Genomic DNA, 25496 nt, shown 5'->3' with positions numbered 1-25496 from the left:
GATGGCTCCACAGGTGAATTCTACTGTGTAAAAATTGACAAAATAAAATAAAATTAAAAAAAAATTAATTCAAAGTAAGCAATTTCTTTTAAAGTTCAATATGCAGTTACCATACCAGCAGATGCACTTCTAAGGATTTACTGAAGAGAAAGGAAAACAGATGCTTACATGAAAACGTGTACGCAAATGTTTTTAGTGGCTCTATTAATAATCACCAAAAATTAGAAACAACCCAAATGTTTTTCAACTAGGGAACAGACAAACTGTGGTACACCCACAGAATGGAATACTAATCATCAATAAAAAGGAGTAAATCACTAATACATGTGACAAGATAGATGAATCTTAAATGCATTATTTTATTTTATTTTTTGGTGGCTGGCCAGTGTGGGGATCCGAGTCCCTGACCTTGATGTTACAACACTGTCCTGTAACTGAGCTAACTGGCCAGCTGTTAAATGCATTAGTCTAGGTGAAAGAAGCCAGACCCCAAAGGCTGCGTACTGTATAATTCAATTTATATAACATTCTGGAAAAGGTGAATAACATATGGACAGAAAACAGATAACTGGTTGCTGGGGTTGGTAGTTGGGGGGAAAGGTGGACTACAATGGGGCATGAGAAAATATTTTGGGGAGGATGATGAAATTACTCTGTATCTTTACCATGATGGTAGTTCTATGATTTTATATGTTTGTCAAAATTCATAAAATTGTACACTAAAAAGCCTCAACTTTATTGTTCGTAAATTATACCCCAATAAACCTGACCTAAAAAAAAATCAAACTCCTACTAACTTTAGGGTGAAACTTAAGTGCCTTTATTAGGTTATCAGTGAGTCCTCCCTCAGTGGTGTGTGGATGATGTCCCCTGCACTTTTCCTTCCTAGAACTTGTCCCAGTTTGCAATTGCTATATACATCTCCCTGCTTATCCGTTTACTACCCTCCCTGTCTCCACCCCGCTGCCCTGAGAGCCCTGGAAGACTTTGTGTCTCTACCAACCCGCCTTGTGCTCTGAAATAGTAAACGCTTGTGTGCTGAATGAATGAATGGATGATTAAATGGATGAAACCTATGGATTAATTCTACATATTGACACTGAATACAATTTAAAGATCTTTTTACTGGTAGGTAGACATTATTTTTTAATATCATAAAAATATTTCTGGGTAGCAATAGTTGTTTTAAATCTAAACCAGTTGATTCCTTATTAATCAGGCTGCAAACTTTGACTTTTTTAAAGTGGGTAATCCTAAAGCTTTCCAATATATTGAAAGGATATCCTGTCTGCCCTTCTAGGCTTTTCTGTCTTTATTTTCCAATCCAACTTCTTTGCTGCCTTAATAATCTCCCTGAAATACCGTTGGGGGTAAGTCTTCACCCACTGCCCATCGACTCTGTAATATACTTGTCAATGTGGCAGCACATTCAAATGAGAATTTATCATGAATCATATAGAAGATCACATTGCTCCAAAGGGCTTTCCTCAGCAGGCATGATTTTTCTTCACAGAGAATAAACCCCTATACTCTGCTTTAGGTGGGAGGAGGTATGTAATCATGGCCCCATCTCTTCCAGATTGGCTCCTACTTCGGGGCCTCCCTCTGCTCGGTGGACATGGACAGAGATGGCAGCACCGACCTGGTCCTCATTGGGGCCCCCCATTACTATGAGCAGAACCGAGGGGGCCAGGTGTCTGTGTGCCCCTTGCCCAGAGGGGTGAGTGTCTGATGTGACCTGGGCTGGGTGGGGTCTGGGTGTGGGGTGGAGGGGTTGCCCAGGTTGGGTCCTGGCACTGATTTCATTCTGCAGCGGAGCAAGTGGCAGTGTGAGGTCATTCTCCGTGGAGAGCAGGGCCACCCCTGGAGCCGATTTGGGGCAGCTCTGACAGTACTGGGGGACGTGAATGGGGACAAGCTGACAGACGTGGCCATTGGGGCCCCAGGAGAGGAGGAGAACCGGGGTGCTGTCTACGTGTTTCATGGAACCTCAGGAGTGAACATCAACCCCTCCCACAGCCAGGTGAGGCTGGGTCACTGTCTTTGTCATGACAGTGGAATCTTTGCTGATCTGTTCCTTTCTAATTCAGCATTCCCACAGCTGCCAGTTCAGTTCCGTCAGTACTCCTTTCGGAACCTTCAAAAATAATAATGTACTTCACAGAAACCTCAAAGAATCTCAACTCTAGATTGTTTCTTCCTACAATGATAGGAGGAGCCGGGAGCATCATCTCCCCAACTTTACACATGAGTAGGTGAGGCCCTGGAGATGGTAAATGGCAGGTTGAGGTATGGGGATGTAGGCATTCCTTTCCTCTGAGTCTCAGTCCTGCTAGGGTGACCAGGAGTTCTGTTGCCCAGATGTTTCCTGGTTTTAGCACTTACAGTCCCACATCCTGGGGAAACTCAAATGGTTGGTCACCTTATGGGGTAATATGGTTCATGGTGTGTGACTTGTGCAGTCACACAGGGTCCTTCTCTCAGAAGGGCCCTGTGCTTGGTTTAATGCTCTGCTAATGCTATCTTAAATTCTCAATAATTTATGAATAAGGGGTCCTGCGTTTTTCTTTTGCATTGGGTCTTGCAAATTATGTAACCCATCTGATGGTTGGTCACCCTAAATCCTGACTCCTACAATTTGTTTCTCTGCTAAAATGGCTCCGTGTTTCCTGCCAGATGGAGTCCACTGTCGGAGGGACCCCTACAGTCTGGTTTCATCTCATGTGTGCTGTATTCTCTTCCACCACAGCCAGCTGAGGGCATCTGGTCTTCTGGCCACTGGTTTCTGGCTCTTTTCCAGCCTCTCACTTTTCTTTCTTTTAAAAAAATGTTATCACTTAACATGAGATCTACCCTCTTAGCAGATTTTAAAATGTACTATATAGTACAGCCCCTGGCAATCACCATTTTATTCTTTGCTTCTATGAATTTGATTAGTTTAGATAACTCATGTAAGTGGAACCATGCATTATGTGTCCTTCTGGGATCGGCTTATTTCACTTAGAATAGTGTCCCCCGGGTTCATCCATGTCACAAATGACAGATTTTTTTTAGACTAATATTATTCCACTGTATGCATATACCACGTTGAAAAAATTTATCATCGGTCAATCGGCATTTAGCTTGCTTCTAAATCTTGGTTTTTGTGAACAGTGCTACACTGAACATGAGTGTTCTAGTATCTCTTTCAACTCTTGATTTCAATTCTTTTGGATAGATACTCAGAAGTGAGATCACTGGATCATATGGTAGTTTTGTTTTTAATTTTTTGAGGAACTTCTGTACTGTTTTCCATAGGGACCATTTTGCATTCCCACCAACAGCGTGAGTGCAAAATGGTTTTCCCGCATCCTCACCAACACTTGCCTTTTTTTTTTTTTGGTAATAGCCATCTTAACAGGTGCAAATGATATCTCATTGTGGTTTTGATTTGCATTTTTCTGGTGCATCTTTTCATATACCTGTTGACTATTTGTATGTCTTTGGAAATATGTCTTTTCAATTCCTTAGCCCATTTTAAAATCAAGTTATTAATTTTTTTTTGTGCTAAAACTGTACAAGTTCCTTTATATGAGTGTATTTTGGAGATTAAGCCCTGATCAGATACATGGTTTGCAAATATTTTCTCCAATTCTGTAAGTTACCTTTTCACTCTATTGATCGTTTCCTTTGCTGTGTGGAAGCTGTTTATTTTGATGTGGTCCCACTTGGTTATTTTTGTTTTTGTTGACTGTGCCTTTGGTGTCATATCCATGAAATCATTACTCAGACCAATGTCAAGAAGTTTTCCCTCTATGTTTTCTTCTAGGAGTCTTATATTTTCAGGTCTTGTGTTTAAGTCTTTAATCCATTTTGAGTTGATTTTTGTGTATGGTATGAGTCGAATTGCATTCTTTTGCATGTAGATATCCAGTTTTCCCAATATAATTTGTTGAAGAGACTATCCTGTCCACATCATGTGTTTTTGGCATTCTTTTGGAAGATCAATTGACCCTATATGCATGGATTTATTTCTGGGCTCTCTATTCTGTTCCATTGGTCTATATATGTCTGTCTTTATGCCAGTACCATATTATTTATTTGGTTTTTTTTGGCGGCTGGCTGGTACAGGATTCCGAACCCTTGACCTTGGTGTTACCAACACTGTGCTCTAACCAACTCAGCTAACTGGCCAGCCCCTGTACCATACTATTTTAATTACTGTAGCTTTGTAATATATATTTCAATCAGGAAGTACAATACCTCTTCTCAAGATTGATTTTGTTATGATTTGATTTGGTCTTTGTGGTCCCACATGGATTTTAGTATTGTTTGTTCTATTTCTATAAGTAATGCCATTAGGATTTTGATAGGGATTGCATTGAATCTGTGGATCACTTTGGGTGGAATGGGCCTTATATCAGTATTAATTTTTCCAATACATGAATGCGGGATATCTTTCCATTTGTTTGTGCCTTAAAAATTTTTTTATCAATGTTTTGTAGTTTTTATTGTACAGATCTTTCTCCTCCTTAAGTTTATTCCTAAGTATTTTATTCTTTTTCATGCTATTGTAAATGGGATTGTTTTCTAAATTTCCTTTTCAGATAGCACATTATTAGTGTATAGCAATGCAACTAATTTTTTTCTTGGATGCCAATACAGGGAGTGAACCATGGACCTTGGTGTTATCAGCACCATGCTCTGACCAACTGAACTGACTGGCCAGTCTAAATTTTTAAATTAAATATTTATTACTAATTGAAGAATAATAATTGTATATATTTATGAGATACAGTGTGACATTTTGATATATGTATACATTGTGGAATAATTATATCAAGCTAATTAATATATCCATCTACCGCAAACACTTATTTTTTTGTATTGAGTGAGATTTAAAAATTTTTTTTGTAGCTATTTTGAAATATTCAGCACATGATTATTAGCTATGGTCATCATGCTGTGCCATAGATCTTGAAAAGCTATTCTTCCTGTCTAAATGAACTCTGTACCCAGTGACCAACATCTCCCCATTCCTCAGCCCTCCCCTGTCACCCCTCCCCCATGCCTCTGGTAATCAATATTCTACTCTCCACTTGCATAAATTTAACTTTTTTCAATTCCACATTGTCTTAGTTCATTTCAATTCCTATAACGAAATACCTGGGTTATGTATTTATTTACTTACTTATTTTGGCGGCTGGCCAATATGGGGATGTGAACCCTTGAGCTTGGTATTACCAGCATCACGCTCTAGTTCAGTGAGCTGACTGGCCAGCCCTGGGCAATTTATGAAGAACAGAAACTTATTTCTTACAGTTCTGGAGGCTGGGAAGTCCAAGAGCATGGCTCTGGCACATGGCGAGGCCCTTCTTGCTACATCGTAATGTGGCAGAAGCTATCACAGGGTGAGAGGGCACATGAGAGAGAGCCAAACTGCTTTTATAGCAGACTCAGTCTCATGATAACTAACCCACTCCTCTGATAGCACATTAATCTATCAACCCATTGATCCATGAATGAATTAATAGACCCAATCACCTCTTAAAGGATCTGTAAGGTCACTGAGGAAGGAGACGCTAACTGGACAAAAGTAGAAAAGGATTTTATTAGCAAGCAAACCTGCTGGGCTGAGCTGAGAAAAATGGCATCATCGCCAAAAGGCAGGAGGGTGTCATTTTTATAGGGATATGATTGGCATCTGGCCTAGCCTAGGAAGACAGTTACAATATTCTGTTCCAGATATAGCCTGCTCATGGGAACAGACTCGGGGAGACAGAAACCTTGGGCTAGCAGGCAGAAGCAGTTACAATGTTGTTGCTTTGTGTTGCTTCACCCCCCATGGATTTGTCACCCCACTTCCCCTGGGTGACGGAGATGGAAAGGATTACTCAAGCCCATCTCTTCCGAGCAGTGAGAAGCCTGGAGGTGGTTAATCTCCCACTGGAACCCTCAATTAATGCCGAATTGGGGTTCTCTTCCTGCATTTATTTTCCAGACCATGAAGTTACAGGGAGAGACATAGGTGGGGTTATAGTTTAACAGTATAGGCTGGTAATTTTCAGTGAAACAAGCCAGATGACATTCCAGTAAGGCAATTAAGTGGTCCTATCAACAACAGTTTGATCTTAGCAAACATTCCTTCTTAACAGCAATTTCTCAGTATCTTTACATAATAGTCAGTAACTAGTCTGTCTTTGAGCCAGCAACCTGCTGTGCCACAATCCTTATCTTGCAACAGAGACTTATAGCCTGAAGGAAATTTCCAGTCCTCTGCAAGGTCAATATTTGAAACTCCAAGGCTTTGGAAAACCAGGCCCTGTGAAGTACATATGCTTTTTATTATATTTTGCACAGTGTTATACTCTCGGTAGAGCTTGCTCAGCCTGCTGGTGAGAACAGAGACTTAGGGAGATAGAAACTTAGAGGAATGAAACTTAGAGAAATGAAACCAGAAGGTGAGGGCTTTCTAAAAGTCAGGTTTTCAGTTCCAGGGACCTAACAGGATCAACTTCTTAATGCTGTTACATTGGGGATTAAGTTTCAACATGATTTTCTGAGTGAACAAACGTTCAAACCACAGCACACATATAGTGAGATAATGCAATATTTTTCTTTTTGTGCCTGGCTTATTTCACTTAGTGTAGTGTCTTCCAGGTTCATCTATGTTGTTGCCAGTGACAGAATTTCCTTCTCTGTCAAGGCTGAATAGTATTCCATTGTATATATTTACACCAGGTTTTCTTTATCCATTCATCCTTGATGGAGACTTAGGTTGATTATATATCTTGGATATATTGTGAATAATGCTGCAATAAACTTAGGAGTGTGGATATATCTTCAATATATTGATTTCCTTTCCGTTGGGTATATACCCAGAATTGGGATTGCTGGATTATATGATAATTCTATTTTTAATTTCTTGAGGAATCTCCATACTGTTTTGCATAATGGCTGCACTAATTTACATTCCCACCAATAGTGTACAAAGTTTCCCTTTCTCCACATCTTCACCAACGCTTATCTTTTTTTTTTTTTTTTTTTTTGGTAATAGCAGTTCTAATAGGTGTGAGGTGATATCTTACTGTGGTTTTGATTTGCATTTCTCTGATGATTAGTGATTTTGAACAATTTTTAATAAACTTGTTGGCCATTTGTATGTCTTTTTTTGAGAAATGTCTATTTGAGTCCTTTGCCCATTTTAAAATTGGGTTATTTGTCTTGTTGCTATTGAGTGGTCTTTTCTCATGATATCTTTGCCTGGCTTTCATATCAGGGTAATGCTGGCCTAATAAAATGAATTTTGAAGTGTTCCCTTCTGTTCAATTTCTTGGATGAGTTTGAGAAGCATCAGCATTAGTTCCTTAAATATTTGGTAAACTTTTCCAGAGAAGCCATCAAGTATTGGGCTTTTGTTTGTTGAGAGGTCTTTAATTACTGATTCAAGATCCTTACTCATTATTGGTCTATTCAGACTTTTCATTTTTTATGATTCAGGCTTAGTAGGTTGTATGCTTCTAGGAATTACCCATTTCCTCTAGATTATCCAGTTTGTTAGAATATAAATGTTCATGGTAGTTTCTTATGATACTTTTTATTTATATGGCATCAGTTGTAATGTACTTTCATTTCTAATTTTATTTATTTGAATTCCTCTCTTTTTTCTTAGTCTAGTTAGTTTTGTTTGTCTTTTCAAAAGTCAACTCAATTGTATTGTTTTTCCCTATTGTTTTTCTTTTTCTTTTAAAAAATTTTTTTATAATTTATTTTATTTATTGACTCAAAATTGATTTTACATATTTCTGTGAGGTGACAATCAGGCAGTGCTTCTGTTGGACTTGCCTGTGGCTGCAGTCACTGGATGGCTGGACTGGGCTGGAGGGTCTGGTGGCCTCACACATGCATCTGGGAGTTGTGAGGTCTTTCCCTGATCAAATCAATATTACTAGCATATATATTGTTACAAATCCTAATTATTCTTTATGCCTTTTGTCCAATCTCTTCCCTTCCCCCTCCTCCCCCCTCCACCCTCTAATTACCCTAGATTTCTTCTCTCCTTCTGAAAGAATAATGGTTACTCTGTTGATTCGTTGCCTAGATGATCTGTCCAATGCTGAGAGGTGTGATCAGTTACCCCAATATTATCGTAGAGCAGATGCTTCTTCTGTCACTCTGAAATGGGCTTTGTGGAGAGAGACATCCTCTTCTTTTCTTTATCTCTGCTGTTGACTCTCCTTGTGTGAATGCACTCCAGTGGTTGAAGGACCATCTGTTGGTGATTGTGCTGTCTAGCTGCTTTTGTGGCAGCCATGGTTATTGTGGTGGCTGTGGTGGGCCATGCATATAGAGGTGATGTTTTTGGCATGCTCCTCGGCACTGGCAGTGTGCCTGGTTGTGGGGTATGTCTGGTCCCCTTCTCCATGCCTCTGGTCCCCAGACGGGCCCTGAGGCACTGGCATGGGATGCTGATTGTGGGAGGGGGTTCTGGTCCCTTTCTCTATGTCCTGGGTCCCCAGGCAGGCCCCGAGGCACTGGTATGGCATGCCTGGTTTTGGGAGGAGGGTCTGGTCCCTGGCTCCAGACCTCAGGTCACCGGATGGGCCCCAAGGCACTGGCACAGCATGCCTGATTGTGGGAGGGTGGTCCGGTCCCCTTCTCCAGGCCTTAGGTCCCCGGGTGGGCCCTGATCTGCTGGCGTGGTGTGCCTGGTTGTGGGCAGGCAGTCCAGTCCCCCTATCCATGCCCCAGGTCCCCGGGTGAGCACTGAGGCACTGGAGCAGTGTGCCTGGTTGTGGGAGGATGGTTCATTCCCTTTCTCCATACCTCAGGTTCCCGGGTGGGCCCCAAGGTGCTAGCATGGTGTGCCTGGTTGTGGGAAGAGGGTCTGGTCCCTGAACCCATGCCTTGGGTCACCAGGCAGGCCCCAAGGTGCTGGCCCAGTGTGCCTGGTTGTATGTGGGGGGTCCAGTCTCCTTCTACATGTCCTGGGCCCCTGGGTGGGCCCTGAGGTGCTGGCATGGTTTGCCTGGATGTGGGAGTGAGGTCTGGTCCCCGACTCCAAGCCTTCAGTTTCCAGGCAGGCCCCAGGGTGCTGGTGGTATACCTGGTCCGGAACTAGTTTTTTGTCCTTTGCTTACTTCTGACGCAGGTGAACTTCCTGTGGGAACTAGTACTTGAGGTGTGTGGTTAAGTGCTGCTTTGCTGCTGTTTCCCTAGGGAAGGCTTTTTGTGCAGCTCAGGGTTTAATGGTTTACCTTTTAGGTACTTCTGGCTCTCCAGAGATCTGGTGGATCTGTGTTGTGTAGAAATTCTGATCTGGGCCTCGGTTTTTTCGTCAAGCTGCACCCTTTGCTATTCTGCATTCCCAACCAGTCTCCTCTGAGTGGTCCTGTACTGATTGGAGGGTGGATCGGCTGTCCTTGCTGTGTCCCAGGGTTCTCCTGGTGGGCCTATCTTCCCTACCGCCTGTGCTCCAAACACTTCCCATGGGATGGGCCCTGTGCTGGTCCCTTGCGATGACTCAGTGGCCTCTGAATGGCTCCCTTTTTTCAGTTGTTTTGGCTCCTTGCTTGTGTGTGTGTCCATGGGAACCCTTTTTGTGGTCTTGCTGTCCTGGGGGCCACCAAGGCCCTCTTCTACCCTGCCGCCTCCAAGTAACTCCATCTGAAGGGCACAGCTGCCATTTCTGCTGGCTCCTGCTCCATGTGCTCATTAGCTTGAGCCTTAAAGCAGTGTGGCCGGAAACACTCAGAGCAGTTTTTTCTTTTTCTCATTGTGGTTTCTCCCGCCTTCATCAACTCTGTAGGTCTCTCCTCCTCTTCCCCTGAGCTCTAGCAGCTGCAGCTTGGCTGATGTTACATTTTCATAGTTGTAAATTGGTCGATTTGTGGGAGAGAGTGACGCTGGGGACCATCTATTCTGCCATCTTGACTGGAAGTCCCTATTGTTTTTCTGTTATCTGTTTGACTTATTTATTTGTTTATTTTGGCTGCTGGCCAGTATGGGGATCTGAACCCTTGACCTTGGTGTTATCAGCACCACTCTCTACTGAGAGAGCTAACTGGCCATCCCTATTTGATTTATTTTTGCTCTAATCTTTATTATTTCCTTCCTTTTGCTGACTTTGAGTTTAGTTTATTCTTTTGTTTCTAATTCCTTGAGGTGTAAAGCTAGGTTGTTTATTTGATGTCTTTCTTTTGTTTAATTTTTTAAAAAAATATAGGTGTTTATTGCTATGAACTTCCCTCTTAGTACTGCTTTTGATGCAACCCACAAGTTTGGGTGTATTGTATTTTTGTTTTCATTTATCTCATGGCATTTTCTAATCTTCCTTTTTCTTTCTTTTGTGACTGATTTATTGCTTAGAAGCATGTTGTCTACTTTCCACATACTTGTGTATTTTAAAAGATTTATCCTGTTACTGATTTCTAGTTTCATGCCATTGTGATCTGCAAAGATACTTGCTGTGATTTTAGTCCTCTTCAATTTGTTAAGATTTATTTTGTGGCTTATCTATTTTGGAGAATGTTCTGTGTGCACTTGAGAAGAATTTGTATTCTGATGTTGTTGTGTGGAATATTTTGTATATTTCTGCTAGGTCTGTTTGGTCTAAAAGGTAATCCAAGTCCAGTATTTCTTTACTGATTTCCTGTCTAGATGATCTGTTCATTGTTGAAAGTGGGGTATTAAGATTTCCTACTGTTATAGTATTGTAGTCAATCTCTTCCTTCAGATCGCTTAATAATTACTTTTATTATTAAATAAAATAAGATTTATTTTATTATTGCTTCAATGCTGGGTGCATATATATTTATAATTCTTATGTATTTTTGGTGAATTAACCCTTTGTCATTGTGTAATGACCTTTTTTGTCTCTTTTTATAGTTTTTTACTGAAAGTCTGTTTTGTCTAACGTAACTATCCCTGCTTTCTTTCAGTTTCCATTTGCATGACTTATATTTTTTCTGTTCCTTCACTTTCAGTCTATCTGTGTCCTTACTACTAAAGTTAGTCTCTTGTTGGCAGCATATGGTTGGATCTTTTTTTAAAAAATCCATTCAGCCACTCCATGTCTTTTGATTGGATAATTTAATTGATTTACATTCAAGATAATTGTTGATAGGTGAGGAATTGTTAGTGCTATTTTGAAATTTGTTTTCTGATTGTTTTGTAGGTCCCTTCTTTCTTCCTCTCTTGCTGTCTTCCTTTGTAGTTTAATGGTTTTCTATGGTGTTATGCTTTGAATCTTTTCTTTCTTTCTTTTTTTTTTGTGGCTGGCCAGTATGGGGATCTGAACCCTTGACCTTGGTGTTATCAGCACCACTATATTAGTCTGTTTCTGTTGCTTATAACAAAATACCTGAAACTGAGTAATTTATAAAGAAACAATATTTATTGCTTACAGTTTTAGAGGCTGCGAAGTCCAAAGTCCAGGGAACGTGTCCGGTGAAGGTCTTGTTGATGGTGACAGCAATGCAATGGTCTCACATGGCAGAATGGCAGAACAGAGAGAGAGCACTAACCTTCTCAGTTGGCTCCTTTGAAAGCCATCAGAATCATGCTCATGACCACAATTCATCTATTAACTTATTATTCAGTGAACACATCAATTCATTCAGTAGGCATAGTCCTCACAATCCAATCACCTTTTCAACGCCCCACCTTTCAATGACCATAATAGGATTTCCCACCCTCTCAACACAGTGGGGATCAAGCTTCTAATACATAAAATTTTGGGGGACACAATTCAATCTTTATCAACCATGTTCTTTCAAATAAGCTAACTAGCCAGCGTTGAATCCTTTCTTTTTATATTTCATGTAACTACTGTAGGTTTTTTCTTTGTGGTTTCCATGCGATTTACACAAAATATCTTATACTTACAATGGGGTACTTTAAGCTAATAACAACTTACCTTTAATTGCATACAAAAACTATACACTTTCACCCCCCCAATCTTTTATGATTTTGATATCAAAATTTGCATTTGTTTTTGTAATTTGTGTCTCATCAATTTATTGTAGTTATAATTGTTTTAAATAGTTTTGTCCTTTAACCCTCCTAGTAGGGATAAAATTGCTTTACACACCACCCTTACAGTATTAGGAAATTCTGAGTGTGACTATGTATTACTTATACCATACCATTGAGTTTTTTATTCATATGTTTTTGTTATTAATTAGCAGCTTTTTATTTAAGCATAAAGAACTCCCTGTTGCAATTCCTGTAAAGTAGGCCTAGTGGTGATGAACTCCCTTAGCTCTACTTTGTCTGGGAAAGTTTTATTTCTCCTTCATTTTTGAAGAAGATTTTCCAGGTAGAGTATTCAAGATTGGCAGTCTTTTTTTCCTTTTACACATTGAATATATTATCCCACTCTCTCTTGGCCTATGGAGTTTTTGCTGAGAAATCTGCTGAAAGCCATTTTGGGGCTCTCTTGAATGTGATATGTTTCTTATCTTTTGAGGCTTCAAATTCTTTCCTTGTCTTTGATTTTGATAATTTGATTACAATGTGTCCTGGTGAATTCTTTTGGGTTAAATTTGATGGGCAAACTCTGAGCTTCTTGTACCTGGATGTTGTTGTCTTTCTCCAAATTTGGGAAATTTTCAGCCATTATTTCCCTAAATGTGTTTTCTAGGCCTTTTCCTCTCTCTTCTCATTCATAAACTCCTATGACATGAAGATTAGTTTGCTTGATGGTGTCCCATAATTCCTGTGGGCTTTCTTCATTCTTTTTCATTCTATTTTTCCCCCCTCTGATCGGATCATTTCAAACATCCTGTCTTGATCTTACTGATTCTTTTTTCTGCTTGATCAACTCTGCTGTTGAAGTTTTCTATTGAATTTGTCAATTTATTGTATTCTTTATCTCTAGAGATAAAATATATATACATACATATATATATACATATATATATAATTATTATTATTTCTGGGGTGGCTGGTTAGCTCAGTTGGTTAGAGTATGGTATTGAGGTGCTGATAACACCAGGGTTTGATCCCTGTACTGGATAGCCATCAAAAAAAAAAAAGAGTTATTTCTGTTTTTCTGTCAAACTTCTGATTTTGTTCATGAATTGTTTTCCAAATTTCATTTAATTTTGATCCATATTTTCTTGTAGTTTTATGAGCTTCTTTAAGAGGATTATTCTGAATTCTTTGTCAGTAACTTCATACATATCCATTTCTTTTGAGTCCATTACTGGACCTTTATTAATTTCTTTGGGTGGTGTAATATTTTCCTGATTTTTCATAATCCTTGTGTTCTTATGTTGGTGCCTGTGCATTTGAGGAGATGTCACCTTTTCTGCCCTTTGCATATATTCTTTTGTGGTGATAGATGTTTAGTATTTAGTTTAGTCTGGGCTTCAGGATTGGCCAGCTGGTAGAAACCCCAGACAGGCAGACCTTGATTTCAGTTTCTCTAGTTTGGCTAGGTTTCTTCCTGTGCTCTGAGGTCGAATGGTACTGCTGGCTGTGCTCTGTGGTCCAGTGAGACCATTGGCTGGACTCTGCCATTAGGTGGGGCTGTTGCCTGGACTCTGTGATTATCTCTGATTGGGCAGGGTTTCAGGTTGTCTTCCCTGGCTGGGCAATATTGTTGTTTGGAACTGTGTTGAGCTCCAAAACTGGATGAGGTCTCTGGGGTTGCTGCTTAGCCACACAGGGTGGGCAGGGCCAGAGGTTATGCTCCACAGGTATGTGTGGACTTGGGCTTGCCTGCTGGCCTATGGTAGGCTTAAGGAGAGCACTGACGTTTGGTGGAGTTGCTGCTCAGCAGCTGGGATGGGGTGCAACCAGATGCTTCTTCAAAGGGTAATTGATGAACTTGCATTGCCTCCTGGCTTGGGGAAGACTTAGCAAGAGCACCAGGGCTCAGTTGGATCACCTTTCTGCTATTAGGGTTGGGTGGGTCCAGATACTCCTTCTTCAGGTAGTAGGTAAACTGCAGTTGCCTCTTGACCTGGGGAAGACTTAATGAGAGCACCTGGGCTGTATGGAGAAGCTGGCTAGGTATTTGAGCCTGGAAGACCTGTGGACCCTGTTTCCTGTACTGTGATGCTGTTGGCTAGTTTCTCTGGTGTGGCCCCTCCATTGGCCAGAATGCAGAGATCCAGGTACTGGTCACTGTGAGCCCTACCCACATTTCTTGTTTCTAACTGACCCCATGTGGTCTAGCCCTGCCGGTATTCCCAATATTTCCTGTGGGATGAGACAGGAATGATCCTCTTGTGAAGGGTCCTAGAAAGGTGGAGAAGCTGGATAGATGCCTCCAGCTCACTTTTTTTCACTGTAGAAACCATGGGCCTAGGGGAATTCTCCATGTGTGGTGCTGTGATGACTTGAGGGAGTGGCAGTGCAGCCAAAGAGAACCATTTCTCTTACCTTTAAATCACAGATTTCCTCGGTTCCTGGTACAAGAGGGTGTCTCAGTCTCAGTCCTGAATTCTGGGATATTCACGATGGTATTCTTGCTTGTGCATAGTTGCTAGTTGGATCTCTGTAGGGGATTGTGAAGTTGGAGAACTCCTATTCCACTGTCTTTTTGATGTCACTCCCCATCTGATGTTTTAGTGCATTTCAAAGTAAGTTGCAGCATCAATCCACTTCATCACCCCTAAATACTTCAGCATATATATTATTAGAATTAAATATTTGTTTAAAGTTATCTTAAAGATAAACTTTACAGACAGTAAATGCACAAATCTTTAACTATTCAATGAGTTTTGACAGATGCACACAGCGGTTGAGTATCCCTTATTTGAAGTGCTTGGGACCAGTAGTGTGTCAGATTTTGGATTTTTTCAGATTTTGTAATATTTGCATTATGCTTACCTATTGAACATCTTAAATCTGGAAATTCCAAATGCAAAACTCTCCAATGAGCATTTTCTTTCAGCATCATGTCAGTGCTCAAAAAGTTTCAAATTTTGGAGCACTTCATATTTCATATTTCAAATTTGGGATGCTCAATCTGCACCCGTGTAACCCACCCTCCTATCAAGATACAGAATATCATCGCCAATGCAGAAAGTTTTCTCTTGCCCTTCTCAGACAATGTCTGCCTCCACCTCCATCTTAGGGGCAACCACTGTTCTCATTATTTCCCACCATAGATTAGTTTTACTCATTTCATAATATCATATAAATGGAATAATACAGTATGTAGACCCTAGTATATAAGTATTTTATAAGCGCTTTAGGTGCAGCCAGGGCTGAGAACCACTGCCTTAACAACTTCTATGTGTGAGGGGATCCTCTTTCTCAAATGGTATATGTATTATAACTATGCTTCTTTTCATTGGTGCCTGTTGTTTCTCTGTGTAAATGGGATTTGAAAACTTTGATTTTTATTTTATTTATATTACAAAAGGTTGATATGCTTGTTATACAAATTTATAAGTCTAAAGTGAAGAGTAAAAGCCCTAGTTCCTTTCCCCCCCACCAAAACCCACCCTTCAGAGGAAACCAAGGCTGAAGGGAGAATACTTTATATGCCCACAGGTGTGCGTTCATGTGCACGTACGTGTGCATGCACACGTGCACACACACACACAGACTTTGAGATTAAAAACAAATACAGAAAGGATTGTGCTGTCCTATTGTCCTGCTGCTTGCATTTTTTATTTGTTTTTTTCCTATGATTGGGGGTGAGGGTGGTCAGTGTTTGGACAAGCAACATGCTGTGGATCTCCAAATGACCACATTATACATGATTTCAAAATGAAATTTCCTCCCAAAGGAATGGTATACATTTTTCTTAAAAAAAATTTAAGGATAATATATGCAGTAAACACACAAATCTTAAGTGGTGAATTTTTACATATTAGTAAACCTAAGTAAACACTATCTAGATTTAGAACATTTTTTGCATCTCATCCTTCCTCATCCTTCTTTCAGTTGACATAAGCACTTTTAAAAAAAAGTGTGGTAAAATACACATGACATAAAATTTATCATCATCTTAACCATTTTTGTGTGTACAGTCCACTGGCAGTAAGTATATGATGAAATCATTTTTAACATTTCTTTTAAATTTATTATTTGGCTGTTATTTTTTCAGTGTTACTCTTGGCTGTAGTTTAAAGAGTCGGAATAGTTATAAAAGGCTCATTATGAAAAAACAATTTTCACACTTACTGCGATTTCTGCTTCATTTCCTCTTCTCTTGAGAAAACCCAATTTTCAGCTCTTAATTATTCTCCATATGTCCAAATAACATGATTATTTTGCTACTTTTTGATTTTTGTTTTAGTATTGACTTTCCACTATGGGAGGAAAGGATCGAGCTCTCTTTCAGTTTCTCTCTCGCTGCACGTTAATGTCCCTTCCGGCCTCCATTCTCTCCTCATATTTACACGGTAACTTTGGTTAGGTCAATATTCTCCTTGCATTATTCTGACCTTGTAAGTGAAATTTAACGGAGCCAAGTAATATACTTTTACTTTTCTTGTAAAACTGTTGTCTCTGTAAAACCCAGGTAATTAGTGGAAATTTCGGTATCATCTTGAGGTTGTGGTCCTATAGTTCCTTGATAAGTTACTTGGGTAACTTCCCTATTATCTCCTACTCCCTGTCACTTTTCTATCCCCAGAGGATTGCAGGCTCCCAGCTCTCCCCCAGGCTCCAGTATTTTGGTCAGTCACTGAGCGGGGGCCAAGACCTCACAATGGACGGACTGGTGGACCTAGCTGTAGGGGCCCAGGGGCAAATGCTGCTGCTCAGGTGAGGATTCCATTGGAGCCAGGTGTTCTCCCTTGAAAGAATTTCGTTGCTGTCTGAAGATCCCTGATGGTCCTCTGGTGTCCCTGCAGGTCCCAGCCGGTGCTGAGAGTTGTGGTGACTATGGAGTTCACACCCAAGGAAGTGGCAAGGAATGTATTTGATTGTCGTGAACAGGCAACAAAAAACCAGTTCGCTGGGGAGGTCAGAGTCTGCCTCCAAGTCCGCAAGAACACACGGGATAGGCTGAGAGGTAAGGCTGGGTGGGTAAGTCTCAGGAGTTTACATGACTGGGGACATTGACGGGTGGCTCAGCCCAGTCTTCCCATTCCCCTGCAGCCCGGAGCAAAGTTCTCCCTGGCTCTGACAGTCTTCTCCAAGCTTGGCCAGAGTGAGCAGTCTATTCACACGCTGGGTGGGGGAGCCCAGCAAAACCCACCAAAGACGTGAGCATATGGTACTCCCTTACTCTCTCAGTTCTCCAGAGAACCAAGGGCCTCATACCCGTGAGCAAATCAGGTTTTTTATTTATTTTATTTTAATTTTTTTGTCTTTTTGTGACCGGTAAGGGGATTGCAACCCTTGGCTTGGTGTCGCCTGCACCGCGCTTAGCCAGTGAGCGCACCAGCCATTCCTATATAGGATCCGAACCCGCGGCGGGAGCGCCAGTGCGCTCCCAAGCACTGCACTCTCCCGAGTGCGCCACGGGGCCAGCCCTTTTTTTTTTTTAAACTGAAAGAGAACTCATTTGGGGAGGTTAAGTTGATAAAGCTAAGATCAAATTCACAAAACATTCAGATACACATTTTTATCACCAGTAGCCTGGCCTTCTCCCTTGTCCCTATTCTCAAAGAGTAGATTGTGCCTGAGGTGGGGGAATAGTAATGGCAGTACTAGAAAGAAACAGGAGGAGGAGATGAAGTTATATTGCTGCTAGAAAAGCAGCAATCTTACTGTGCTGAGGAAATAGCAGTCAGGGCTTGGGGCAGCTAGCATGACTAGAAATTAAGAGCAAAGACTTGGAGAGAAGAGAATTGCAGAGAAGTTACGTCAAAATCTACATAAAAATTTCTCTCAAGTCCCTGGCTGACTGCTAAGCCATGGATGCCCAGGTCAATACTCCAAGGAACCTAGTAGAAAACAGCAACAGAAAAGCTGAAGAGCTGAGCCGAGAATTCAGCAGCATCCCAGTGCTGGAGAGACAGATGTGAGAGGGGCCTTGGTAAACAACTTGGTCTTTCTATCAAGATAACTGACCAGCAACCAAGAGAAACAACAGACAGTAGAAATACACCCACAGGCAATTCAGAAATAAGAGCAGGTTAGAGGCAGAACACAGAATTAGTAAACTAGAAGATAAGTCAATTGAAAGTATCCAGATTAACACACAAACAGAAAAAAGGATGAAAAATACAGAAAAAAATCATGAGACATATGGGATATGGTGAAAGATCTAACAAACAAGTAATTGGAATTCCAGAAGGAGGGAAGGATGGAGGGGGAGAGAGAGAGAGAGAGAATAAGAGAGAAGCAATAGTTAAAGAAATAGTGGTTAAGAATTTTCCAAAACCGATGAAAGACATTAAGATTCTTTACAAAATCAAAGCAGGATAAATATAAAGGAAACCATTACAACATGCATTATAGTCAAACTACTGAAGACCAAAGACAAAGACAAAAAAATTTAAAAGCAGCCAGAAAAATACAAGTATTTTCTAGTATGTAACAGAGTAGCTAACATTTATTGAGCATTTACTATGTAGTAGGCACTGTGCTAAATGCTCCACGGGCATTATTTCATTTCATTTTCACCATTGGGAAGGTATAATTATTATCCTCACTTTAAAAATAAGGAATTGTGACTCAGAGGCTAGATAACATGCTCACTTATACAGCTGGAGAGCAGGGGAGCTGGGCCTCAAACTCCTGTCTGTCTGACTCCAAAGCCTGGGCTCCTCACCACATGCCACCCTGTCCCTGCAGGAGAGATCCAGAGCACTGTCAATTACGACCTGGCTCTGGACTCTGGCCGCCCACATGCCCGTGCCATCTTTGACAAGACAAAGAACAGCATATGCAGACAGACAAGGGTGTTGGGCCTGACACAGGAATGTGAGACCCTGAAGCTACAATTACCGGTGAGCAGGCGAGTGGCCAGACCCCTGGGTCCTCCAAGAATGGGGTGGGCCTGGGAAGCTGAGAAGGCAGATCCCTCAATCCCCACTATGTCTCAGGATTGTGTAGAGGACTCGGTGAGCCCCATCACCCTGCGCCTCAACTTCTCTCTGGTGGGGAAGCCCTTGTCCTCTTTCGGGAACCTCCGGCCAGTGCTGTCTGTGGACGCTCAGAGACTCTTCATAGCCTTGGTGAGTTCTGGAGTTGGGGTCCTGCAGGGGCGTGGAAGAGACCAGAGGCCAGAATTGTTGAAGCTCATTTTATTTTATTTCCCGTAATTTTATTTTATTGTTTCATTTTGCAACCTTTCATTATTTTCTTCCCTTTCACTTTATCGTGCTCTATTTTTTTTTTAGTTTCCCTTTGAGAAGAATTGTGGCAACGATAGCGTCTGCCATGACGACCTCAGCATCACCTTCAGTTTCATGAGGTGAGTTTCTTTTCCTCATTGTCTCCTCCAAACATGTGTCATGACCTGGTGCTCTGTTCTGCTGGCCCCAAGGGAGCCTGGCACAGAGCCACGCCTTCGGAGGCCCCGTCTACTGTCATCTCTCCCCAAGTGTCCGCATCTCCTTTCCGCCAGAGCAGACTTGCCACAGGGAAGCCCTCGGTACCTCACAGCTGTTTTGCTCCTCCCACAGCCTGGACACTCTAGTGGTGGGTGGTCCCCGGGATCTCAACGTGACGCTGACTGTGAGAAACGAGGGCGAGGACTCCTACAGGACACAGGTCGCCTTGTTCTACCCGTCCGGCTTGTCCTTTCGGAAGGTGGCAGGGGTCCAGGTAGCCAAATCCTTCTCAGGCTTCATTTGACCTTTGCTGTCCCCCGCCCCATGGCTGGTGGTTGACGTTGCCACCTCTGCCTCGCTTGCCTTCCAGAACCAGCTCTCACAGCGATCCTGGCGCCTGGTCTGTGAGTCCGGCTCCTCCCCCAAAGGGCCTGGGGTCTTGAAGAGCAGCAGCTGCAGCATAAACCACCCCATCTTCCCAGGCAACTCAGAGGTCATAGCGGCTGCTGCCTCCTCGCCTTTCCTCCTCCATCTTCTTCTGCAGTTCTCCTCTTCTCCTCCTCCACCTGCACTCTCTCCCTCCTTATTCTTTTTTTTGGGTAGACATTCTTTTTTTATAAAACAGCTTTATTAAGAGAGAATCACATACCATACAATTCACCCATTTAAAGTGTACAATGCAATGGCTTCTAGTACATTCACAGAGTCATACATCCTTCATGATCAATTTTAGTGCCTCTTCATTGCCCCCAAAAGAGACCCTCGCCCCCTTAGCCATTGGCCTATATCCTCCCATCTCTCCCAGCCCTAGGCAACCACTAGTCCACTTTGTCTCTCAGACTCACCTGTTCCGGATATTTTATAGAAATGGAATCATACAGTATGTGGCTCCTTGTGACTGGCGTCTTTCACTTAGCATCATGCTTTTAAGGATCATTCATGTGGCATGCTTCAGTATTGCATTTCTTTTTATTGCTGAATAAATACTCTGTTGTGTGAATGGACCACATTTTATTTATCCATTTATCAGTTGATGGACATTTGGGTTGTTTCTTTTCTCCTATTCTCATCACCGTTTCTCCTTTCTTCAACTCCAGGTCACCTTTAATGTCACATTTGATGTGGACTCTAATGCTACCCTTGGAAACAAACTGCTCCTCAAGGCCAATGTGACCAGGTGCTCTGTGCCTGACCTTCCACAAGCATCCTCCCCTTTGAGGCCCCCACCCCTTGCCCCCTCCCCACTCTCTGTCCTGTCACCTCGTTTGTTCATTCAACAAACACTGACTGAGCACCCACGATGTGCTGGGCATTGTGCCGAGTGTTGGTGGGACAGTGATGGACACAACAGCTGTAGTTCCTGCCCTTAAAGAATTTATAGTTTAGTGGCAAAGACAGTTAAGAAAACTGGTCCTTACAATACAGTGTAAAATGAACGATTACATGGGGGGGTGGTGTCCAATTTTCTTGGGAGCCTGGTATTCAGAGAAGATTCCTGAAGGAAATATATTCAAGCTGTGAGTTAGCCAAGCAAAGGCATGAACTGAGGGAGGTCATGAAGACAGGAAGAAGGATGCAGGGACCAGGCAAAGCCTGGAGATTGGGAAGACCAGGGTGTGTTTAAGAATGGCCAAAGCACATATGTAACATTTGAGAAGTCGGTAGTGGTTAGATATGGGCCCTGTCACAAAATGACTGATGGGTGGCATTAGGGAATTTGCAGTTTAACCTATGGGAGTGACATGATCATAATTGCATGTTGGAAAGATCACTCTCCAGGAGAGATGGGAGCAGTTTTGAATTCAGGGGACTAGTTAGGAGAAGGTTGCTGCAGACGTCCAGGGAGTAGAATGGGCCTGGGCTGGGTAGGGGCCGGGGGCTAGAGAACAGTGGTGTTCAGGATGCAGAATAACAGGATTTGGTGATTGCTTGGAGGTGGCGGGGAAGGGAGAGGGAGAAGGAAAGGCTGATTTTTAGTTCTCAGGAGCTGTCTAGAGCGCTCTCTTTCCCTTTAGTGAGAACGACATGCCCAGGACCAACAGAAGTGAATTCCAGCTGGAGCTGCCTGTGAAATATGCTGTCTACATGGTGGTCACCAGGTGCTGGCTGGCAGGACATTGGCTGAGCCTTCACTGTGGGGTTGGATATGGTCACTTGTGTATCTGTGGGCGAGTCTGTGCTGGAGTTTGCGTGTGCACCTGTGTGCCTGCGTGTGTGTGTGTGTGTGTGTGTGTGTGAATGGCCCAAACCGGCACACACTGTGTCTGACACACGTCGCTCCTGCAGGCCACCCCCTGCCCTCAGGGCTGCATTACTCATGTGCCTGTTCACTCTCTATATACTGAGCCCGAGACCCCTCCCAAGACACCCCTTATGTCCTGGCCCCTCTTCTTTCTTCCTCAGCCATGAGCTCTCTACCAAATTTCTCAACTTCACGGCTTCAGAGAAGACCAGCCGGGTTATGCAGCATCAGTATCAGGTGGGGATCTGGGGACATCGGGGTCCTGAGAAGGAGCTGGGGAGGGAGATCGATGTGAAGAGGAGGCAGAACAATCATGGGAAACACGTGTAAGGTGCCTGCTGTGTGACCAGCAAGGTCTGATATTGCTCTCCCTAAGTACACACATAAGCACACACGCATGTATGCACGCGCACGTGGGCACACACACACACGTCATTAACTTATTTTACCTTCTTGACAACTCTATGAGGCACTCTTGTGACCCCCAGTTTACAGATGAAGAAACGGGGGCTCAGAGAGGCTAACCAAACATGTCCAAGGTCTCGTAACTAACAATGGAAGAGCCAAGACTTGAACCAGCCTGTCTGGCTCTCAGATATGTTTAAGGCCACCCTCTACTGCCTCCCAGAAAGAGCAAGAACTCGGGCCTGTGGGGCTTTATTCAGGGGTCTGGGCTGTAGGGAACGGGGAGGCTGGTTCCAGGAGCTGGTGGGAGCATGAAGGCCAGAGCCCTGACCCCCCACCCCTCCCTGGTGTAGTTCAGCAACCTGGGGTGGAGGAGCCTCCCCATCAGCGTGGTCTTCTGGGTCCCTGTGCAGCTGAACCAGAAGATGGTGTGGGACCGCCCCCGGGTCACCTTCTCCCAGGTTAGTCCGGCTGGGCCTGAGAAGTGGGCCCAACTCCTCCCTCCACAGCCCCCGTCCTTCCTAGAATCTCTGTTTCCTCTGTTAGATTTTGAAGCCACTTCTGACCCTCTCCTGGACCCAGGCCATCTCACCCTACTCGAGCATGGATGCAGGAGCCCTCCTTGGCCTTTCTTCTCACAGCGTCTCTCTTTCCTCAGAACCTCTCGAGTATGTGCCACACCGAGGAGAGATCCCCCTCTCACTCTGATTTCCTGGTGGAGCTTAAAAAGTCCCCAATGCTGGTGAGAAGAAGCCTAACCCCAGCCTCGGGGCACACATGGACCCCGCGCAGAGCCCTTGTTGGAGCCCAGTACGGCCTCTCTGAGCACGTGGGGATGTTCTCTTTGTCCAGCTCCCTTAGTCACCTCTGTCTTCTACTCCCTTCCCCAGAACTGCTCCATCGCTGTCTGCCAGAGGATCCAGTGTGACATCCCTTCCTTCAGCATCCGGGAAGAATTCAATGTCACCCTCAAGGGCAACCTGTCGTTTGACTGGTATATCAAGGTACATGGGGTCCCGAGGCTTCTCTGGGCACAGATGTGGCACTTCGGGGTCCCTAGGTCAAGCTCCCACACTGCTCTCTTCCACAGACTTCACATGACCACCTCCTGGTTGTGAGCACAGCGGAGATCCTGTTTAATGGTTCCATATTTGCTCTGCTTCCAGGGCAGGAGGCATTTGTGAAGACCCAGGTATCTGTCTTGGGCACAGGGGGAATATTAGAGGGATGGGGGTGCTGGGCTTCTGGAGATCTCTGGAGTGGGGGGTGGAGAGGAAAGAGAGGGAGCAGGAGGGAGGTGGGGAGTTGGGGGAGGGCTGGGTGTTGGGGTCAGAGGGAAGGGTTAGTCACTGGGCACAAGGTCTGCCTGGGGAAACCTTCAGAAATCCGGGGTCCATCTCCTCGGTGCACCTCCTTTCTCCTCTTCTTCCCCCAGACAGAGACCAAAGTGGAGCTGTATGAAGTTCACAACCCCCTGCCACTCATAGTGGGCAGCTCCGTTGGGGGGCTGGTGCTCCTGGCCCTCATCACTGCTGGGCTGTACAAGGTACTGCCTGGTGGACCCCTTCCCGTCACCCTTCCCCTGCCACTGCTTCTCACTCAGCAACTCCGTTACTGGGCTTGACCCCCTAGTACTGCTGCCAGCTGTGTGACCTCGGGCAAGTCACAGGGCCTCTCTGCCTCAGTTTCTTCAGCTGTAAAGCAAGACTAACTGGGTTAATATATGGAGAACCCGCAGAATGGCCCTTGGTACAGAACGACCACTATATATGGAGTATTTCTCCTTCTCCTTGTTATGTTGTTTCTTTCCTGGCCCCAACATAGATGCGGTTTCCCGCACTGTCCCGCTTCTCCTGGGTCCCTTCTGCAGTCTGCCACTGTATTCTTTGCCCTTCTTGCTCCTTCTGCCTCCCCTCCTGGTCTGCATGACCCTCGCCTGCTCCCGTCTTCTGAGGCCCTCATGCCTCTGTCTCTGCCCGGCAGCTCGGCTTCTTCAAACGGCAGTACAAGGACATGATGAGCGAAGCTGGTGCCCAGGCGGCCCCACCCCAGTGATGGCTCCTTTCCTGCTGGGTGGCCTCTCCCGCAACAAGTGGGATGTCGGTCAGACCAGCATGCAGAGCCCCAGGCTGCTGGACTGACATGTCCATTAGGAGACTGGGGCGGTGACGTCTCACTCAGGAAAGACCCGCCTGGGTTTCCATGCGTGTGTGTGCAAGCGTGTGTGCGTGTGTGTGTGTGTGAGTTGCGTGTGTGACACTCAGGTGTCTCTTGTGTGTGGGCCAGTGCCTTCGGTGCAGCTTCTTGGGCAGAAGGGAACTGCTTGGGCTTCCTTGTGTGTGGCTGAAGATGCTGTCGGGCCTGCCTCCGGGAAGGGTGATGACGGCTCTGTGGGCAGCTCGTTCATGTGGGCTGGCATAAAGGGAAACGCAACAGACCCACTCCCCGCTGAAGGAAGCGAGACTTCTCTTTGTCTGCAGCAGGCAGACCTGCAGGAGCCCACACAGCCAGGACCGAGACCACACCGAGAGGCCGTGGGTGGAGCCAGGGCTTGTCACCCAAAAGGAGCCTGTCCATGGGTGACACACCAGAGTGGTGTGTCACCACTCTGTTCCACACCAGAGTGGTGGGCCCAATAAAGATGTCCAGTCAGGAATGATAAATCTCCCTTTATCTATTCATTTGTTATTTTAATGTTGCTTTTATTTATTGAATTGATGAACCTGCCTATACTAAAAAAACCACAAGGTGTTCAAGGGTGTATAGTGAAAAGTCTCCCTTCCCAGCCACTCAAGTCCCCTTCTCCAGGCAGTCAAGGTAATGCATTTTGGGGTCTCTTTCAGAAAGATCCTAGGCATGTGCAAACACACACACACACACACACACACACACACACACACACACACACACTTTTTACACAAATGATAGCATACTTCATACCGTTCTGTATCTTGCTTTTTTCATTAATATAGCTCAGACTTTTCATATTGACATGAATTACTTTTATAGCTGCATAATATTCCATTGGGTGAATGTATCATAATGTAAAATCAGTCTCCTTTTCATATATTATTTCCAACTTCTCACTGTTTTGCTGAATTAATAAATTAAATATATGTCATTTTTGCACATGTGTAAGGATAATCTATAGGATATATTCCTTGAAGTTTGGGTTTGGGTTTCCCCTGAAGCAAATCTAAGACAAGAATTTGAGTGAAAGAAGTTTATTTAAGAGGTGGCCCCAGGAAACACCAATAGATTTGGGGAGTGAGCTGGGGAAGGGAAAGTGTCAGTAACCCTTGGAGCTTAACCCCCTCGGGTAGTTCAAGGAGGCTAGATGGCACGTGCACCTCTGCGTTATCCCACCCAGGGCAAGGAGCTGGAGCATGTACACGCCAGTTCCGCAGTTACTGGCTGAGGGCTGCTCTTGGTGGGAAGGGTGTTAATTCTCTGGCACT

At 43.8% G+C, this 25496-nt stretch overlaps 1 protein-coding gene across 1 annotated transcript in view; it reads left to right on the top strand.

Annotated features, from left to right (window-relative positions):
• ITGAM (integrin subunit alpha M) overlaps window positions 1-24696 on the top strand; it is a 44638-nt gene extending 19942 nt beyond the window's left edge. The window contains exons 13-30 of the mRNA XM_063101105.1: window positions 1580-1720; window positions 1814-2023; window positions 16580-16710; window positions 16800-16960; window positions 18691-18845; window positions 18942-19073; window positions 19239-19312; window positions 19524-19665; window positions 19762-19884; window positions 20489-20568; window positions 21407-21490; window positions 21795-21870; window positions 22392-22499; window positions 22697-22780; window positions 22929-23042; window positions 23129-23230; window positions 23474-23584; window positions 24022-24696. Coding sequence (XP_062957175.1) covers window positions 1580-1720; window positions 1814-2023; window positions 16580-16710; window positions 16800-16960; window positions 18691-18845; window positions 18942-19073; window positions 19239-19312; window positions 19524-19665; window positions 19762-19884; window positions 20489-20568; window positions 21407-21490; window positions 21795-21870; window positions 22392-22499; window positions 22697-22780; window positions 22929-23042; window positions 23129-23230; window positions 23474-23584; window positions 24022-24093 — 2100 coding nt within the window. The 3' untranslated portion in view covers window positions 24094-24696. The remainder of the gene's footprint in view (window positions 1-1579; window positions 1721-1813; window positions 2024-16579; window positions 16711-16799; window positions 16961-18690; window positions 18846-18941; window positions 19074-19238; window positions 19313-19523; window positions 19666-19761; window positions 19885-20488; window positions 20569-21406; window positions 21491-21794; window positions 21871-22391; window positions 22500-22696; window positions 22781-22928; window positions 23043-23128; window positions 23231-23473; window positions 23585-24021) is intronic.
• The last annotated feature ends 800 nt before the right edge of the window (window positions 24697-25496 follow it).

The sequence above is a fragment of the Cynocephalus volans genome, chromosome 6 (genome assembly GCF_027409185.1).
Source record: "Cynocephalus volans isolate mCynVol1 chromosome 6, mCynVol1.pri, whole genome shotgun sequence".
In the NCBI taxonomy this organism is placed as follows: domain Eukaryota; kingdom Metazoa; phylum Chordata; class Mammalia; order Dermoptera; family Cynocephalidae; genus Cynocephalus; species Cynocephalus volans.
Note: the sequence above shows the minus strand (reverse complement) of the source record. Positions and strands in the feature narration are given on the sequence as shown.